At 47.7% G+C, this 19,128-nt stretch overlaps 8 protein-coding genes and 1 non-coding gene across 9 annotated transcripts; 2 read left to right on the top strand and 7 right to left on the bottom strand.

The window, feature by feature from the left end:
- The first annotated feature begins 7 nt into the window (after positions 1 to 7).
- On the top strand, positions 8 to 1,128 carry EDB82DRAFT_514432 (transmembrane adaptor Erv26). The gene is made up of 3 exons (XM_025738128.2): positions 8 to 459; positions 508 to 1,015; positions 1,106 to 1,128. The coding sequence occupies exons 1-2, from the start codon at positions 156 to 158 to the stop codon at positions 843 to 845; spliced, it is 642 nt and encodes a 213-aa protein (XP_025592920.1). The 5' UTR covers positions 8 to 155; the 3' UTR covers positions 846 to 1,015; positions 1,106 to 1,128.
- A 2,109-nt stretch (positions 1,129 to 3,237) lies between these two features.
- EDB82DRAFT_317733 (uncharacterized protein) lies at positions 3,238 to 3,983 on the bottom strand. Its single transcript, XM_025738127.2, has 2 exons — positions 3,400 to 3,983; positions 3,238 to 3,336 (listed from the first exon to the last, which is right to left on the bottom strand). The coding sequence occupies exon 1, from the start codon at positions 3,846 to 3,848 to the stop codon at positions 3,426 to 3,428; it is 423 nt and encodes a 140-aa protein (XP_025592919.1). The 5' UTR covers positions 3,849 to 3,983; the 3' UTR covers positions 3,238 to 3,336; positions 3,400 to 3,425.
- Positions 3,984 to 4,328: 345 nt separating this feature from the next.
- Positions 4,329 to 5,050, bottom strand: EDB82DRAFT_514426 (RTA1 like protein-domain-containing protein; the record flags this gene model as incomplete). Its single annotated transcript, XM_025738126.2, has 1 exon — positions 4,329 to 5,050. A coding segment is annotated over one exon (629 nt), but the record flags the coding sequence as incomplete, so codon positions are not given.
- Positions 5,051 to 6,009: 959 nt separating this feature from the next.
- On the bottom strand, positions 6,010 to 7,743 carry EDB82DRAFT_514424 (uncharacterized protein). Its single transcript, XM_025738125.2, has 2 exons — positions 7,592 to 7,743; positions 6,010 to 7,512 (listed from the first exon to the last, which is right to left on the bottom strand). Exons 1-2 carry the CDS (start codon positions 7,639 to 7,641, stop codon positions 6,045 to 6,047), a joined length of 1,518 nt encoding a protein of 505 aa, XP_025592917.1. The 5' UTR covers positions 7,642 to 7,743; the 3' UTR covers positions 6,010 to 6,044.
- A 324-nt stretch (positions 7,744 to 8,067) lies between these two features.
- EDB82DRAFT_514422 (uncharacterized protein) lies at positions 8,068 to 10,200 on the bottom strand. Its single transcript, XM_065608957.1, has 2 exons — positions 9,345 to 10,200; positions 8,068 to 9,295 (listed from the first exon to the last, which is right to left on the bottom strand). Exons 1-2 carry the CDS (start codon positions 9,815 to 9,817, stop codon positions 8,161 to 8,163), a joined length of 1,608 nt encoding a protein of 535 aa, XP_065463356.1. The 5' UTR covers positions 9,818 to 10,200; the 3' UTR covers positions 8,068 to 8,160.
- Positions 10,201 to 10,247: 47 nt separating this feature from the next.
- On the bottom strand, positions 10,248 to 12,247 carry EDB82DRAFT_317670 (uncharacterized protein). The gene is made up of 2 exons (XM_025738123.2): positions 12,189 to 12,247; positions 10,248 to 12,136 (listed from the first exon to the last, which is right to left on the bottom strand). Exon 2 carries the CDS (start codon positions 11,897 to 11,899, stop codon positions 10,472 to 10,474), a length of 1,428 nt encoding a protein of 475 aa, XP_025592915.1. The 5' UTR covers positions 11,900 to 12,136; positions 12,189 to 12,247; the 3' UTR covers positions 10,248 to 10,471.
- An 836-nt stretch (positions 12,248 to 13,083) lies between these two features.
- EDB82DRAFT_t239 lies at positions 13,084 to 13,176 on the bottom strand. Its single transcript has one exon. It is a non-coding gene; the product is annotated as a tRNA-Gly (tRNA).
- Positions 13,177 to 14,319: 1,143 nt separating this feature from the next.
- Positions 14,320 to 16,007, top strand: EDB82DRAFT_317583 (uncharacterized protein). Its single transcript, XM_025738122.2, has 5 exons — positions 14,320 to 14,631; positions 14,686 to 14,722; positions 14,779 to 15,241; positions 15,286 to 15,416; positions 15,464 to 16,007. The coding sequence occupies exons 1-5, from the start codon at positions 14,476 to 14,478 to the stop codon at positions 15,904 to 15,906; spliced, it is 1,230 nt and encodes a 409-aa protein (XP_025592914.1). The 5' UTR covers positions 14,320 to 14,475; the 3' UTR covers positions 15,907 to 16,007.
- A 13-nt stretch (positions 16,008 to 16,020) lies between these two features.
- Positions 16,021 to 18,933, bottom strand: EDB82DRAFT_514416 (P-loop containing nucleoside triphosphate hydrolase protein). The gene has a single exon (XM_025738121.2). It carries the CDS (start codon positions 18,782 to 18,784, stop codon positions 16,148 to 16,150), a length of 2,637 nt encoding a protein of 878 aa, XP_025592913.2. The 5' UTR covers positions 18,785 to 18,933; the 3' UTR covers positions 16,021 to 16,147.
- Positions 18,934 to 19,128: the final 195 nt, after the last annotated feature.

The following is a 19,128-nucleotide window of genomic DNA, read 5'->3' as shown; positions in this document are numbered from 1 at the left end:
GTCTGCCTGCCTCCTTTCCATTCTCTGAAACCTGCAGGAAATACTTACGTATTCTCCCCTCCCTGGGAATTCTATCTTCTTTCCCAACATGTGAGCCTCTTGTCTCAACGCTTTGCTTGCGCATCTACACGAAACAAAGTAAACGCAACGCAAACATGTGGATTCTACCTCTTGTCGGCTACGTGGGAACCCTTTTGGGTTTCTGCTTTTTGACTCTCGCTATCGCGTCTGGTCTTTATTACCTGTCGGAGCTCGTCGAGGAGCATAGCGTCATCGCGAAGCGCTTCCTTACGCGACTTATCTACAGCGTCATTGTGATTCAACTGTTTCTGTGGCTAGTTGATGGGTTCCCGTTTTTGGGTACAATCTTGACGATTGTCTCGCATATCGTTTATCTGGGCAACATGAGACGCTTCCCTTTCGTGAAGCTCACAGATCCTCTCTTCCTAGCTTCATGTGGTATGTTGACCTCTCGACCAGCCATTGATTTTGTCTAACGAGCTGCAGTTCTTGTCCTGGTTAACCACTACGTATGGTTCCGCCACTTTTCCGATGCACAGTCCCGTGCCTACCAGCGAACCTCGTTCTACGACAAGGCCGACGTCCCCAGTTTCGCCCAGATCGCATCGTACTTTGCATTGTGCGTTTGGCTTGTGCCTTTTGCGCTGTTTGTCAGTCTGTCCGCTGGCGATAACGTCCTTCCTACAATGGGAACTGAGCCTGTTCATGGACTCGATGGAAGGGGCAAACCTCAGGGCATGATCAAGGCTCTAGTCGATCAGATTCGTGGAGCAATCGGCCAAATCTTTGGATCCAATTCGTCGCCTGGACTTGCTCGACCGTAAATTGGTCATTATGAATTGAAACAACATCACAATACAGGCTGGACGAGCCGAAATGTTCGTCTGATTTACGACGCCAATGAAGTGTTGGGTAAGTCAGTTTTTATTTCTTTTCGCATCCCCTCCCACATGATGACTTAAAAACTTCACGCTAGATTGTATTTGACAAAATTGTATGATTCCATTATAAGTTTCCTGATATACTTCCACATACACACTATGTTCTGATATCTCGATTTGTTCAAGTCGCTGACCATATATAGTCCAGTACCCCTTCAAGGAGAGCTTCAACATGTTTCTAGTAATCATAGTCGCATCAATACCAAGCGTAGAAAGCGCATTGTTCAGGTGGCATATTCCATGGCATCGTTCGTATAGTCGTATCATTTTGTTTCGGAATGACAAGGGGTTCGAGGTCACGATGACTTGTGTTGACTACCCGTGGACGGACGAAGGCTGTCCAGTTAGACCGCAATGTTTGACTTCGTCTCATATCAGCACAGCTATACGCATTAAAGCAAGCATCTATGCAATACCTTCAAGACCTTTGCGGCAGCAAGTCTACTTGGCACTTCCCTGAGTAGCAGGGTTTTGAGAAGAAGTGTAGGTGTTGGTGTTGGAAGTGGTCTGCGTCTGCATGCTAGATACAGCAATTGAATCAGGGAGATACCACGGCATTTCCCTCTTGCTCTCCTACAACCATCTCTCCATCTGTGGTGACAATGAAGTGTTTTGTTGTACAGAGTCTTGTCCTTGGGGGACTTGAGTGTCGTGTGACTCAGGCATGGTCAAGCGTATGGCGATGAAGGGGTTGATGGGCTGTTGAGTGCTTGCTTATGAATGTGAAGCAAGCCACTAAAATTTCGGGGCAAAGAGAGGCTTTATTTATATTCATCATTCTTGACAATGGTTTTAAACAATGCGCAATATGTGTCTTGCATAGGGGGAAGTTTTTGCACTTTGGCTGGAATAGCAAAGCAATTGCTTGTGTAAACTATCAGCAGCCAGCAAAGCAATGCACCATATCGGTCGGGTCAATAGTAAGCGGTTGTAGTGGTGGGTTGCGAACCAGTTCGCCCTTTATACCATGTGGTAGTTTTTATTTAGCCTTTGCACGCAGTCCGTATATCATGCATGGTTCGCAACTTGCATTTTATCAGTGGTTCGCCTTCCCCATGTTCCACTGAACCCCGAGTATACGGTCTATAAGCCGAAACAGAAACCTCAAAATTATTACCGCTACACATACAGCAGACATCTTTATGCATATTTCGCACTCTTCTCCTGTGCTTTTAGTTTGGACAGCCAACGTATTGAGTACAAATGAGGCGTTGCTGATTTTTCTCAATGAAAGGCACTACTTACTAAAAAATGACTACAAATTCGAGAAGAGCAAAAATGCATTTGATACGGGCATCAAATGTAATGTAGCGCATTTCTTAAAGGGACGGTTTACATCACCTGTGCTAAGTTGCCCACGTTAAGCTATATCATCTCCCAGTTACCTCGATACTCAGCGTAAGCCTCAATTCGTAGGATAAGACTGATCCTACGAAATAGGGGTTTTATTACTGAGATAGTTAATTATTTAAGCCTTTGTCAAATCTCTGTGGTTTAGCTACAAGACTTATACATCCGGCTTTCCAGGTGTAGCTTCCCGTGCGTATGTATGACACATATCGCATCTGCAAGATGATGTCGTATCGACAGGCGTTGCGTGGTTATGAATGCAGGCGCCTTGAACAACAAATCTCGAGGATATAAAGCGACGGGAAGCGGCTGAAATTAAGATGCGGGCGCCTTATCGGGGTTTGCGCTCATGACATCCCACCCCGATGGGCGCTTTCTGACCCCCCTTATTTCTTGATAGATCCACATATTAGCACACAGTTCCTGACTACGACTGACTACAAGACATGTAAGGCAATAAGGAGAACTCGGCTTGTTGAAAAGAGTGTCTACAACAATCAATTTATTAGCCTAACAACTCGTGCTGGAGCAGTTGGGCCGCTGTATGAATGAGCCAACCGTCACCTCCCATATCACTTGAGGGCACTGGTGGGAATTGTTTAATAGTTCACTCGACGCCGGAAATATAAGTGTCCCTATCATAACGGTATCTACTAAGTTTGCAGCGCCGCGACACCGAACGGTCGGGGGCGGTGTAACTACGAATATCGGAGCTACTCCTGCTTTGATGTAGCAGCTAGTAAGCTCATGCAATGACCCCGATCGAGTGCCTTGTATGAATCCCCATGACTGGTAGTACATGGTACGTACACATCTGTATCAGCTGTTAACTACTAGCATATGCGGTTGCCTCTCCAATCGGTCGTCTCCCTTGGCCACTAATGCTCGACTGTCCATGCCAGCCCGGCATATATCACCAATTTGTTTCGGTTTTGCCATGCTGTCATGTTTTTGGCGTTCTTCCATTGGCTGTCTTGTTTGTAACTGTGTGCATATATGGTTGACAGAAGAACAAATAACCAGCCTGGACAAGAAAAGTCCATGTCAGCCTCATCCGAGGCACATCTGCCCATAACAATCTTGATACATTTCCAAATGATGCACCACTCACCGTCACTTCTCCTCATCAGGCTTCACATTCCCCTTGTTCTTCTCTCCATGCTGTGCCCCTCCCCAAAACTTCTTGTCAACCTTGTCCCCGGGCGCCGTGTTACCCCGATCATGCTTCGCGTCAAAGTCCCTGTTGTGCTCTTCCACCTCACGCTTCTGCTCCTCTGTCAAAGAGTCCGTCTGGTTGCCAGGGATGCTCTGGTTTGACACTTTGGGTTGAGGGGGTGCGTTCTTGGATGATGCGTCGAGTGGTTTACCACCACCTGTGCGGCCTTTTGCGTCTCCCTCTGCAAGTCCATCAATGAATCCGCCGTTGCTATCCTTGACATCTTCTTTGCGAAGTGTGCGAGATTGGTGGAAGGGACGGAGGGTTGTGAGGCGCGGCGCGATGCGAGCAGTTGGGCGGAGAGGAGTGAGGAAGCGCATTGTCAGAGATTTATGGGATTGATGTTTATCTTTTGGTTCGTAATAATTAAATGGGTTGCTTGCAGATGATTGTTTGTGGTAAGTATGAAGCTATGAGGTAGCTGAGCTCAAGAAGCTTCCTCATAGAGGTGATGGTGACGTCAAGGAAATGACATCACAGAGCACGCAATTTACGGGAAAAAACGAAACACAAGCCGCGCTGAGCCGAGACGTTCATAAAAAGGGAGGATGATCTTTGATGATTCAAGACAAGCGATGCAATTAATGACCGATGCATATAAGTCGGATCGACGTCGCATTATGGTTAATTGAAGCTAAGCTCCACATGCCCCAGATTTTAGACAATCTGAGGCTCAGATCCTGGTCATTAGTATATAAAGACATTCGGCTCACATCTATACAGTTGACTAAGTCAATTGAGTTTGAATAAAGAATAAATATTTAATACGCATCTTTTACTCTATATCGCAGGATATCTCTCTAGAATATGTACCCATAACTCCAAGCTGTTAACACAAGCAAATCCTTACAGGGCTCCTCATGTTCAACACCTCAATCTCTAAAACACTTCACCTACCGCGACGGCTCTCCAACTTTAGTATCAGTCGCTCTAGTCGGCTCGTAGCGATGTCCCATCTCGACATTATTGTCACTCTGATCATCCAGCAACTGCTTCCCCTTTCGTCCTCGCATCTTATCCTTAATGAATGAAAACAGCCCAGGCATGTCCGAAAGAGGACCTTGCATGATTCTCCCAGGATGAACAATATTGAACGCCAATAAAGCCAGAAGCATGGGAACCGCTTCAAGGACATAAAAGTAAACCTCGTGTGTCACAAGGGAGTTATCCTGACCGTGACCACCAGAGAACTCAATGAGACGATAAATGATGCGTACAGAGATCATGGCTAGAGAAAAGTAAAGCGCGCAAAGAAGCTTGCCCCAGTCTGACGCGGTAAAGGCCTTGATACCCTTCTCAAATCGAACCTCGTGCATTTTTCTCTGGAAGGCAATGCAGAGAATGATGAAAATGACGATAAAGAACTCTTGAAGACCAATGCCGCCCATGTAAATGTGTATGGCCTTCAATTGCTCTTCCGGAGGTGAACCGGGACCAGCCAAGCTGCCACCAATGAGCTGGATGATGAAAGATACAATATCCAGACCAACAAAGAGGGCGGCTAAAGTGACGGCTGGCATGCCTAGGAGGGAGTTGTCGGGGACAAAGTAGTAGACCATTCGGCCGAGTGTCATGTAAGCGTATGCATTAACCCCTGGTCCTGTTAGTGGCTTGGCGAGAAGAGTTGGGATGACAACTCACAAATAGGTGCAAGAAGGATGAATATCTGAAAAACGAGTAAAACGCCGATACTTTGTTGATGTTTTGTGCTTATCGCGCGAAACGTGAAAGCTGTTGTTTCCCAGATGCCCGCCATGATGATAACCCAACACCAAGACTAGCATTTAATTAGTCGCAAAATTCTCAAAGGGATGAATGTACGTACCTTTTTGTATCTAGCAGCCTGCCAAATATGGGCACCCGTCAGGATAGCAAACAGCACCGCAAAGGCTGCAGCCGCAGAGAAGCTGGGGTAGTAGTTCCAGTGGGCATTACATGTTCCTGGAGGAAGGTAGCCATTCTCGTCGGATTCGTATGTTTGAACGCATGTTGGAATGACGATTTGAATAGTCTGGGCGGGGATCGTATAGTATTGATCTGTTGTACCGCCGATGGTAGCAATATTTTTGGTGGTGGTGAACCAGCCTTGCGGTGCTTCTGTTGTGCTGGGTTGACGAGGTGCGATGGTGATTTGGGGTTTAGTTTGGGTGGGTGCTGGAGATGCAGTGACTGCGGAAGTCAACAGGTAAAGAATGAGGGCTCTGATATTGGAATGCATCTTGGTTGCGATATTGAATGATTAAAATTATTTTATTTGTATTATTCTAGATCTTATATATCTTGCCAACTGATGTTGGCAATGCCTCATTAGTCCGACCTTGAAATGCGAGATGCTGTGCTCGCCAAAGCAGTGCGCATTCAATTGCGAGCTGCCCAATCATGTAGCTAGACTTGTGACTAGCCCCTGTAGATTGATTCAGGCACAGCCACAATTACCTTGTATGGAAGAGTCGTCCAATCATTAAACATGGAACAAAAGCATGTAATAATAGATTGCATACAGGCTGTGCCACTAACTAATATGATAAATAACTCTGACTCTCTGTCTGATGTATAACTGTTTCTTGACAATGCAACTTTTGAGTCTGCCTCGTCAAATATTCCTTCCGATATGTACACCCACTCTCTGGGCTCCACATTCGGAAATAAACCACATCTGCTGGTGATGTATCCCATATCAACGCTTCTTGACGTCCTGCAAACAGAAACCCTCTTATTCTCTTTGAGTCAGGCGGTAATATGTCGTCGTTGACATCAAACTCTCCCGAAAGGTCAATATCATGCTCAGCCTCGATAATGAGTCGTGACAAGGTGTATACCAACGACCCATCCCATAAAGATTCCCTTTCACTACAAAGCCTCTCCATCAGAGATAGCGCTTCCAAGCGTAGCGATAAATAGCGACATTTGTAAATCAGGAAGTGAAGCATCGGACTGAATCCCGTCTCGAAAGTAAACCTTGTTGGCTTTTTGCGTCGGGCTTCAAGTATGTCTGCTGCTTTGCTCACCCATGCCAGTATCTGAACAAATTCATCTTTATAGTCGTCGAAACACATCTCATCTTGCTTCAGACATTCTGTAAGCCATAAATTGCTGAGTCTGTTTCGCGTCATGATTGCTAAAGACGCTGTGTCTTCGAGGCTAGCCGCAGGTCTTGTGGACTGGAGCCTGTTGAATGCCTTTTCCCACGCGTCCACGCCTTTTTGTATTTCGCTCTGCACATCAAAGAGTTCCTGGGGTGGTCTCTGAGGCATCATTTCTAGGCGATACGGATTTGCAGATCGAATGACCTCCAATGACCTCAAAATCAGGTTGTCTAACGCGTACTGAGCCTCGCTCGTGCTGGAATAAACAGGGCATTCGCCAGATTTATTTGTAGGGCTCCCGATATTATCTTCAACAAAGAACGTTGGAAACACGCTTATTTGGTTATATGTGCCAACAAGTCGAGAATTCTGACCAGCCGCATTAAGAAGCTGCAAGCCATGCGCTGCATGGGTGATGGCTGCTGCACGATTCTCTCGTAGGAACTCGACGCATATAAACAACACGCACACCAGCAAAACGGTGTCTACCGATGGCGGAGGTCCATGGACGAGTAGATTAATAGCCGTGTTGTAATGCACAATGGCGAATCGGTCAGCAGTCGGTTTCGAATACTCATAGTCTTCAAAGAGCTGGCTTATGGCAAGCACGCTATGTCGCGCCGCAGGTTCAGCATGTGTCATCCTGGCAACGAAATACGTCCAGAAGGATCCATCAAAGGGTCCCGACAGAGCGGGTGCCACGACATGATGGAAGAAGGACAGGCAGCGTACTTCGCGTGTATTCGTCACAGGGATCAAACGAGGCTGTGGCGTCCGAAGAAGAAGATCCCACGATATAGAACCAACGGGAGGAGCATCATAACCATCGCAAACACGTCTCGCCGTTGCACATCGTTTGCATTTGGGCCAAGTTTCGTCACATTTGATCTTGCGCGTTCTATAAAGTGGGCACGGATTAGCGAGACAAGCCAAAAAAAAGCAAATTTTCTTCCAAAAAAGAATTCTAGAATACTGACTTGCATGTTCTGCAACCCGTCTTTACTCTTTGAGTTCCTTCTCGAGGCATGATAGGCTGGCTGGGACGGGAGTTGAAGGTTGAGGATAACGTTTCCCGAAGAAAATTAAGGGTATCGTTTTCCGAGCACCAAGTGAGAGATGGAGAGAATTGACGAAGCGGGGGGGGGGGGGCCTGGGGAACTCTGTTCAGCCAAGATGTGTCCAGGGGCAAGTCATAATCCTTGACTATAAGTTGTCAAACATGCATCCATGCACGATTTATCGATCGAGGCAAGATATCCCGACATAGAGTACAGAAAATATATAGCAATCATCTCTTCTTAAGAGTATAGTAGATGATCCAATTATTTTGTTAGCTATGCTTCAGTAACAAGTCTATTTTCGCCCAGACTTTCGCCGGTACAATAAACCTTATGGGGAAGTGGAGTAGCAATGCTAAATCAATATAGGACTTAGGCTCCTAAGCACCTATCTAGCCTATTAAAAGCATTGAATATCCCCTGTCCGATCCTTTTAAATAGCAAACAGGGATATTGTTCATGCTTGTTGTTGTTTTGGTAAATCATCATCATTCGCAAACTAAAGAGCTGTACATGTTGCCATGACCTGACAAATATCCCTTCCTGTGATCCTCCACCGCTTCAACCTCACCAGGTCTTGGGAATCGATCCTCTATTGCCCACGCAACTCTCTCAGCACCGACTTGTGCACCTCCAAGATTCGGGGCCGCGGGCCCGAGGCGCAGAGCCGCGAGTCTTCCCATCATGAACAACGGGACCTCGTCATTCCACATCAGATCGTTATTGATACAGGGAAATCCGCCTCGTCCTTCGATAGGATACTTTTGCAAGATAGTCTGCAAATATGGCAGAGACGAAAAGTCGGTTTGGATGCCTGTTGCAAAGTACATGTAATCCATGGCTGGCATCTCAACAGGAGGGTTCGTCTGAACAGTCCATGTACCGCTCTCTGCGTCGAAAGATGCATCGACGAGGTTTGTTTCTGTGAGAAGCTCAAGTTTTCTAGTGGCGAGATGCTTCTTGAGGCGCTTGTGGAATACTGGAGTGATGCTTCCTCCACCTCTAGCCTCCTTGATCATCTCAATCCTCTCATCATCGGAATCAGCATAGTAAAACTGCGCCTGCTTTGCATTCTTAAACTTTCCCATCCAATCGAGAGAAACGTCAAAGTGTTTGATGCGGAGAGGTCCACGCATGACATGCCACACTTTGGTTACGCCTTTCCGAATAGCCAGATCAGTCAACTGCGCAGACGTAAGACCGCCGCCCACGACGAGAATGTTCGTCTGTCGATGTGCAGCGATTCTCTGTTTGACTAGGGGATCAGGAAACTCTGTGATGTGCATGCTGTGACATGTCTGAGGGAGCCTCTCAGTGTCCGGCATGGAGGGGATGTGTGGAATCTTGGCTACATTGGCAGGACCGACAGCTAATACCACTGTACGAGCAAAGCGACGGACTTTGTTGGACGTTACAGTGAAGAGCTTCTCCCCATCTATGGAGACGCCCTTGACTTCACTGTAGTCGAGATGCTCGAGGGCTTCTTTGCGGATGCTGTCTGGGCCGAGTCTATACCGAGCAGCCACCTTTTCGCAATGATCACAGAAGAGAGCTGTAGAGGGGTTGTAGTAGTCGTTGCGTTCTCTCACGTTAATGTCAACACGAGCTTCTTGTCTACGCTTTGTTAGTATCCATAAAACACTTGACTTGAATGACTGACCTTTTTCCACAGGCTCGTTGACCATTCTTTTTTCTTCCATGCTTGCTGACCTCCTTGCCCACGCAGTTCCGAATCTCAATCAGCTCATCCTCTCTGTCATTTGCATACGCATGTGCAAGTAAAGCATCGCGATCAAGAGGATCAACATGCCAAAGCATAGGGCTCCTCAGGTGTGAGATGTCATACATCTTGAAGAGTCTGTTCCAGCGACTCATCCAGGTATCGCCATCAGCATCCAGTACGAGCATCTTGTACTGCGGCTTCTGGACTGGAGACTTGGCAGCCGTGATTTTACCACTTCGGGCATGCTTCAAGGGCATTTTGTTGCCATACTTGGAGATCCAGTGGAAACGACGGTGTTCTTCGTCTGTGAAGAGAGCGGCTGGGGTGTGTTCGTGGAGACGAGCTGAGATGGCAAGACCGCAGGGGCCTGCACCGATGATGAGGACATCATAGATTTCGTCTTCCGTTACTAATGAGTGCATTTTGATGGTTGAACAATAACGACAGAATTGGGGGAGACGCTGGGCTATAAGGCATGACTGGACTGTCTTCTATTATGAACGGACTCGCTCAACCATGAGAACCTTTGTAGACATTTTGAAATCATTCTATTGCTCATGGCTTCAATTGGGCTACGGCGTTGGTGAATTGACCTGTACCTTGATGGACATTTCCATCATGAGGACATCAAGGTGTTGGCACAATTCAGGGTCGCTATCATCATGACAACCCTGGACTTGTTAGTATTGATAAGATAACCTTGATTACTAAGTGCATCGAGAACTGGATGGGAAAACAGGTTCATGGTGCAACACCAAGAATGTGCCCAGACAGGTAGGTACTTGGCATAAAGGCAACTCGGCGGATAATGAACTTCATAGCAGCAATTTAAGACAAGACGGGATAAACGATGGAGAAAATTCGAGTAATTTAAATGCATAGAGTATAGTAAGTGTAAATATTTACATTCGCTACGTCTTGTGACCTTTGCACAATGAAGCTATTCAGACTTGGCCCACTTGGCATATCCGCCACACCAACCTTTACAGCCTATGAACGTCTTGTGAGCAAAATATGACATAACTAACCAAGAAACCAGACCAATCTTATCTATAATATACCGCCCTCCCCTCTCATTAGTGATTCCACTCTGAATCTGTTGCATGTCCTAATGGTCCCGAAACCGAATAATCTGTTGTCACAAACGCTCTATCCACCTCACCTAGACCCTCAGCACAGTATTGTAAAGTCTCTGCAATATCGTGCGATCTGTTCAGTGGAGTCTTTTCATCGAGTAATAAGTCGAATTCGACCCAAACACCATCGCCCGCGTGGTATGCTGTCACGTTCTTGAACCCTACCACAACGGGAGCGAAGCGGTATGCAAGGTAAATGAGTTTCTTGAGGGTGTGGTCGTTTGCTGCTTCTCCAGAGAGGCGTGCCACATTTTCGAAGCAGGTATGGCCCCAGTCGTAAATGATAAAGAGAGACAATAGACCTGCGCCCGCTGGATCGAGCCACCAGATATTGGCGCGATATCCGATAAAAGGGAACAGCAGCGACAGAGTGTTGAAAATGACGTCCGTTTTGCAATCTTGCACGAGAGCTTGTACCTGTGTGGACTTGATAGGTCGACAACCAAGGCCAATAGCCCCTTTGAGGACGATCGTCGACAGCAGAGACGCAATAGCGGCCCAGCTAAGAACCTCAGCCTCAGCATGCGGCGGCATCAAACGAGAAACAGACTCTTGCAAGATCTGCAGGAAGGAAATGACCATAATGATGGAAAACACTAGGATACCCAGTGGCTCGAGACGCCGTTTACCGACTGGAAATCGACGCTGCATGGCATGCAACCTCCAGAGGACGAGTCGACTTGTGGACCAGACAATCAGCGTGCAGAGAAGATCCAGGGCCGAGTCTACAAGCGATGCCACCAGCGAAAGAGACCCTGTGGTGAACACAGCAAAGGTTTTACCAGCCAGAAGAAGAATGTTGGCTATCACATTGATGTTGATGGCCCAATTTGCCTTTCTGGCCGCCTTTCGTCTCTTTTCTTTTTCTTCTTCAGGGAGTAACTCTCCAATATTTCCTTCGACGCGTTGAATTCCTCCACAGCGTTCTTGGTCACCGTCATGATCGGGGTCGGGGTTCATCGACTCGAGAACGTCATCCGCGATGGCCATCACCACAGCATCTACCTCCAACCAATCATTCAACCGTTCATTCTGTTGTTCATAAAAATAGCGGAGCTTTTTGTTCTTCATCGCTTTTAGTTCCTCGTCCGTCTTGCGATACTTTTCCAATCCCGACCGATCGATACCGTGTAAGAGGGCGCGCTTGATCTCGCCGCGACGAGCATCTTCAAGAGCTGTTCGAGCAGCATCCTGGAACTTCATGATACGAGGTTTCGGTCGTGAATCTTTACTGGCCCCATTGTAGGAGTAGCGGCCTGTTTCGAGATCGCGAGGACCGTCTTCATACTGAGGGCGTGCTTCTTCACCAACGTGTTGACCTCGATGACGAGGACCTTGATTGGCATTCCATTGTCGTTTTCCCACCATCGCGTTGAATATTGCCGACACAGGAAAAATACAGTCGAATGAGAAAGAATATCAGCAAGAGATGTGAGCTCTTGTTTGTTCACTTCAATGCCGCTGCATCCCCCTGTATAGGTGTAACCGGATATGACGTAGGTGACGTAAATCCGGGGTTGACAGCGCTGATGCAACACGCGACAGGTTCAGGAACGACTTCGGCTCCACTGAATCGAGAAAATATCAAGGAAATAGTGGCATCTCCTGCTATTTTTATTTCCTTGACTTGATTCTTTCATACAAATGAAACACGTACGCGTGCTTGGCGTGCCGAACGCCGATATTTCGAATCTCGTCGTCATCGGTCAGCCTTCTACGACATGATCGCAATCGGAGAGCTACCGGAAGTTAATGGTTTAATAATCCGGCCCTTGAATTATATGGATTGCAGTAGATATACAGGAGAATATTCTTTGAAAGGAACATGCAGTAAGTACTCTGCCTGTCCTCAGCTCAGAGTAATAGAGATGAAATTAGTGGGTCAGTTTATGCTATTCAGACCATACTTGCGGTTCACTTTTGTGCCCCAAAAGTTAGGCTCACTTTACCCACAGTAGTCTGCACCTGCCGTGTCTTGGATCATAGAGCACGTGACTCGGCAGTTGAGTTCAATGTCCGCCTCATTTTATCTCCCGTATCATATCATCTCATCCCCTACATATTATCACATTGTCTGTGGTTCTTCTAGTGCAAACACGATTCAGAACGATGTGTCACATTCTGTCTGTGTCACTCTATCTACCGCATCTTCCCCTGTGACGGCAACTGATCAAAGAACTATTCTTCGGATGACCGCTTGCACCATCACATCCCTGACTACTTCATCAATCGATGCCCAACCTTTCCGTGATCTTCAAGGGACTGTTTTACCCAATCAAACTTTGTGGAAAAGGAGACATCAAAGAACCTCAGACGCCACCCCTAGCAGTTCTGGACTAGTTGCCAGTTACTAGGGACCCTGGACATGTCGATCGTGTTAGCTTCAGAGACGCGGCTTGCACTAGACTGAGCGACGAGCAGCTATGCCTTATCGATGGGGTCAACGAATAGGATATAGAGTTCCGATCCCAGCACCTTTCCTACTCGGAATCCTCAACCAAACCAGGATAGCACGACGAGCAAAAAGACGACAGGCCTCGCGACCCTTGTATTGCGTAATCTGGGAATCGAACCCAGGGCTCCCCGAGTCTAGGTTCCTTGGAACCGGATGGCAACGGAGAATTTTACCACTAAACCAATTACGCGGTTGTTTGATGGAACCTCAAGTCTTCAGAAGCTGTCAAATGCGGGCAGTGGAGTGGTGAGACGGCTACAAAGTGGACCGTGATATTCGCTTGCAACGGTGATACCACAAAGTTGGTAGAATGGGGAAGTCGGGGTTTTCGGTTCTGAGTCAAAACTTGGAAGATCAAAACCCATCAGTTGCGATCACCATAACTTGCAAGGGCAAAGACAAGGGCTCAAGCGGCAGGCAGTGCTTGCCAAATCTCCATGGTTAGCGAAAATACCATGACTAACGAATTTGTCCAGGTAAACTTTATTTTGAATCAGCCTGTCTTCAAACCCTGAATCCCAACAGCTGGCATTCTAGCACAGATGAACAATTGCTGATCTTTTCTAGAATAAACCGACTAATAAGCTTGGATGTTTCAATATATCGCGCTGCTCAGGTCAGGGACCGGTTAAACGTTAGTAAATGACTCGAGCACGGTTTCGACAGACTAGCAAAATGTCACTCGAAGATTGGTGTTGTGGCGTTAAGCTTTAGACAGTGTCTCGGCAGTAGGTTAAATTAGACTGACATTACTCGACAGTCCAGCTCAATTAGGCTTCCTGCTCGCCGTAGCGTTTCTTGGGTTTCTTGGTATTGTGGTATGAGCGCTACCGTCGCCTCGTTTCCAGACGCCTGTCAAATTTCGTTAACAGTACTGTCATAATCCTGATACACGGCAATTCCAGTTCTGTATTAGCTAAAGCACTGAAAATCAAAGACCCTGCACAGACAAAGGGACTGGTACCTTACCACTCGTATCATATGAAAGCCTTGCCTAAAACGAGACCGCTCTATTTACAGCATGACACAAGAGATGATGAGATGCAAGGAGCTTGTCATGCAACCAATGGCATACGAGCTCCGTCATCTAGGTACCTGACGGCGCCCTTCCCATCCGGGGTTCCCCAGACGCGGTCTCTAGGATCTTCATCTCATTACTACGTTGTATGCCTCTAGTTCGTATGGCCGCAGCTTAGCTTGATTCAGTTCAGCGGCAGTTGCATTTCTCTCAACCCCTGTCTCCCTGCCATAGCACGCAAATCATTGTCGATCCTGGGTTAATCAACCTTGCAGGCCTTATCCTGTTTACCTTGCAGGAAGGTGTTATATAGACGTGGGACCCAGTGGAACCTTTTCTTTGTTCAAGGTTGTTACACCTAACATGTGAAGTCAGCAATACTGGCAGTATCTTGACCATTTGTTTTTGACTTCATCACAAGTCAGTCGACTATATTTCTTTCTTACTATTCTTGCTTCATCTTGGCCCATCATGTCTGCAAAGACTTTCGCTCCAGATGCTGGTGTTATGAGCTCCCAGTTCATCACTTTTGGTTTCGCTACCATTTTGCTCATATGCCGTCTCGTATCTCGAAAGATTACACATGTAAACTTGTGGTGGGATGATTACTTTGCTATGACTTCCTGGGTAAGTTGTTTGATTGCATCAGGTTCTCTCTAGTTCTTGTACTAACTGTCCAAGGTCGCCGCAGCTTTATATTTTAGTTTTGCTGTCTACTGTATGTACTCAACGACTCACCTACGGCACCATATAATCACATGCTAACTCGTCTAGGGACTGTCGCCATGGGCCTTGGACATATCAAGGAGGAATTGCCTCTGCCAGAGGAAAGAGTTGACGAATACGCTCGGTTCGGTCTTTTCATGGCAGAGCTCCTCTACGCCACATCACTCGGATTCTCCAAACTAGCCATCCTTGGTTTCTACTGGCGTCTATTTGGCAGTGTTGCCAAGATGAGGATTGGAATCTACATCCTTCAAGGCAGCACCGTCATCTGGCTCACCATCCGTACTTTTATGACAATCTTCCACTGTGTTCCGGTTGAAGCTTACTGGAACCACAACATCAAAAACGCCGTGTGTGAAGTCGATCCTGCCAAATTCATGTTTGGTACGACTTTAGTTCATCTAATGCTCGAAGTTGCCGTTCTTTCGTTGCCTATTTTTCAAGTCAAGAGTCTCAAACTTCGCACGGGTCAGAAGATTGCTGTCGTTGCCATGTTTATGTTTGGTATTTTGTAAGTTGTCTGCCTGTTTATCAGTACATAACTAACCTTTTAAGCGTCTGCATCGCTTCGATCATTGTTCTTTATGAAGCATTCACTCTCAACCCCAAGACAACCGAAATGGCAAGAGATATTAGAGGAGTTATCATTTGGGCAGGTGTAGAATCTTACTTGGCTATCATCTCTTGTAAGTCGTTCGAAAAAAAAATCATTATCTGGTACTGACGTTTTTAGCTTGTCTTCCTATTATTAGACCTGTCTTCCGCAAGTTTCTTTCAGGTTCCATGCTTAGCTCCAAAGGCAACTCAACTGGTCCCAACCCTATCAGCGGATTGACCAGCAGCAAGGGCATCAAGCTTACCCACATGGCTCGCACAAAAGAAGTCGACGACAACAGTTCACAACGAGAACTGGCTGGACTCGAAGATGGGTCGTCTGGTGACATGGACTTTCACACCTATCCCGAGCGTGGTGGTCACAGTAACACCGTTGTCACTAGCTGTGTGGATGATCGACCGGGTAGCAATTCTACCAAGACATCACCGTACGGCATCCAAGTCAAGAATGAGACTAGGGTTTATTATGAGTCTTCTTGGAAGAAGGAGAGGGAAGCCAAGAATGATGTTGAAGCTGCCGAAGGTACTGGGTCGTACGTCGTGGCAGATGGACGATATTAGAGTGGCGGGATCCGGTTTTATTTGTTAATGCTCTTCAATGTCTATACCCTTTAATGTCAATTATTATCTATCTTATTACATGTCCTAACAGGATCAATCACACAGACGTTTCAGTATGTAAATGTCATTCTCTTGTACTCTATCTAAATAACTATCCTGCCTGAGCCAATCATAATCGCTTCGTTACAAAGGATATCACAGTAATTCATTCCCAACGCCAATCCTTCTCTTGTGTAACTTCTTAATTTCCCATTCGCATGGCATTGGCAAGTCTATGTCGTGCACCCTCTCGGCGTTCGCTTCGTCCAGGGCTCTCGTTGTACGAGTCCTGGCGACGATTGTCGTAATAACCATCAGCATCTCCTAGGCCGACCTTTGATGGACGGGGTGGTGGGGGAGGAGGAGCATGTCCAGGTTGGGCTTGCTGAGCCTGCTGGGCCTGCTGGGCATGGTACACTGGCTCCCAATCACGGCTGGGCTCTTGTCGGTAAGAGCCGTTTTGATAAGAGTCCTGAGTTGGGACTGGAGGTCTGCTTGATCGCTGTTCCTCACGGTCATGTCGATCATCGCGACTGTCGCGGTTTGGTCTACGGACGGACTCTTGAGAGGTGCGTGTTGGTTGTTGAGCGGGTTGTGCTTGGAGTAACCCGCCTTGAGATGCACCACTCTGGCTGCCATTCTGAGGTGCGCCAACTTGACGACGGGTTACTCCACGAGTAGCCTGTTCGTCATCGTCTGTTTGGGTGTCATTATCTGAATCATCCTCGTATACTCGTAAATCGCTTCGCATAGCAAGACTGGCACAAATGGACTTGGCTTCCTCGATAGCCTTCTTCTGAGCTTGAAGAGTCTTGCGACGATCGCGGGTCTCCTTGTTCTCGGCAGCAATAGCCTCGATGGTGGAGTCTTGCATGCGGAGAATCTCAATAGGATTAAACAGACGCAGCATACCGAGAAGGAGGTGTCGCTCGACGACTTGGGTAATGACGTTGCGGGTAAAGATGCGTGCGGTAAGATCATAGTAGATAAGCATCTTCTCCAATACTTCCTCAGCTTCAGTGTAGGTTCCACCATTCTCAGTAGCTTCAGCGCGCCACTTGCGAAGTCGCTCCTCGTACTCGGGGTCGAAAGGCTGAATCTCAAGCTCCATGTCGTCAGTGAGATGACCAAGCTCAGTGTCGGCACTGTCGTACAACTCCTTCATTCTTAGTTCAAGGAAATACATGCGAAGAGGATCGCGCATGCGGATAGGCCAGATGTGATCGATGACATCGGCAAGAAACTCGTTGCAAATGACACCAACATTGTCCTTGTACTCTTGCGCCAGGACAGGCCAGCTCCTGGAGTAGTCCTGGAAGAGGATATAAGGCGCTCGGGGGTTTGAGTCAAGAGGAAGTTCGTTACCCCGGATTTGTCGGAGAAGAGGTTCAACTTCGTGTTCGGCAAACTCTTTTTTGCTGCGATCTCCAACCGCCGGGGGAAGAGGAGTGCCGTTTGTGTCTGCGCCATTGGCTCCGGTGGCAGGAGGGCTGTTCTGGAAGGTCACCTTACGACCCTGCTGTCGGAACCGCTTTGCGAAACGCTCACTTTCATCTCGAATGCGAGCACGAAGCTTTTGTGATGGTGTGCCCTTGGGACTTGACTGTCTGGAAAAGAATCGCTCACCAAAGGGGTTCTTGTAGTTACCGTTCACCGCAGGGGTGACGAGGTTGTTGGATGCTGTAAAGAGCTCACCCATCTGGAAACGCATCTCCTCTGGGGTGTCTTTGCCGACGCCCATGGCCTTGAGTTGAGTTTCGCACCCTTCCAAGGCTTGCTGAATCTGGCGACGCAGAGTCTTGACGTGCTTGCCGATATGGCGCTGAAGCTGGGTGCTCAGCTTGGCACGAAGAGCACCAATACCCCACATCTCGGGAGGAAGAGTTGACCATTTACCACGGGAAAAGAATTCGGCTTCTCGTGCGGCGCGATCCTCGGGAGACTGCCATTGTTCACCAGGACCAGGGTTCAGCAAGACGTACCAGCCAAGCTTGAAGTTGTTCTCTTGATCCTTGTTGGTGACAAGTTCAACAAACTTGTCTTCAAGACCGATGCGCTCGGTCATGTCGGGCTTTGTAAGGACACCGATGGTGCGCGATCCCTTGGGATCAAACTGACGGGCCTTTTTGAGGATGGGAGCTTGAACATAATCGTTGTTGCCACCAATGACGGCAAGAATGATGGTTCGCGAGCTCTTCATGTATCGGTCGGAGAGGGCCTCAATGGTTTGGATGTCGTTCTCGGATTGATCACGGTTGGCGACTCGAACAAGACCAGGCAAATCGACCAAAGTCAATAGTGGCATGTCGGGGCCGCTCTTCTCAACAACGAGAATGTCGCGAGCGGCAAAGCGACCGGGGATACTTCGCGGGGCGATCAATTCTGTCGCATCTCGCATCATTGCGTCAAAGGGTGTGTCACCGGTGACGTCGCCACCATATTGGAGTAGACGAGCTTGTTCGTTGTGAGGTCGGGACTTGTCGGGAATGATGGAAACTTTTAGTTTTGTCTCTTTCGCTCGTCGCATGCGAATCTCTGTCGCAAACCGTGTACAGGCGCCGGCATCGCGAGGGAAGGGAGTGCCGGTGAGGGCTTCTAGGACTGAACTCTTTCCCGCTGACTGGTCGCCAACAACAACAATTTGCGGAAGTTTGACATCGTCGAGCTGTGCGAATTGAAGCTTGTCGATGAGATCTAGCAGGCTACGTTGCTCGGTAGCAAGGCCTTGATCGCCAAGGGAAGATTCGAGTGAAGGGCGCATGTTTTGCCTAGCAGAAGAATGAGAGTCAGCGGCTTGCCGGGCGTCTTGGTCTGCAGGTATGACGAACAGAGAGCCCATTCTCTCGCAAGGAGGTTAATAACAGCAGTAGTTGAGAGTTTGCTGTGCGTGTGTTGTAATTGTATGTGTCTGATACAGGTTTAAATCAAGAAATGGAAGAGAAAAAAGGTCATGGTTTCAGCCAAGGCATTCGTCATGTGTTATTTTATACATTATGACGCTTGGGCTTTGATTCGTTCTTTCTTGGCTGCCTCTCCTACGGTTTGCGCGGCTGCCAAGCGTCGAGGCGACCTAGGTGATGCCCAGCCAATTAGCGTCATACTTTGACAGCTGCGCCACACTCAACAGAAGCATTGGGAAGCAGAAAGGCGACAAAGAACCGACTTGATTGTGGCTGTGTTGGG

The sequence above is a fragment of the Fusarium venenatum genome, assembly GCF_020744135.1.
Source record: "Fusarium venenatum strain MPI-CAGE-CH-0201 chromosome Unknown EDB82scaffold_4, whole genome shotgun sequence".
Taxonomy (NCBI): Eukaryota; Fungi; Ascomycota; class Sordariomycetes; order Hypocreales; family Nectriaceae; genus Fusarium; species Fusarium venenatum.
The sequence above is the reverse complement of the archived record's forward strand: the minus strand, read 5'-3'. Positions and strand labels throughout refer to the sequence as shown.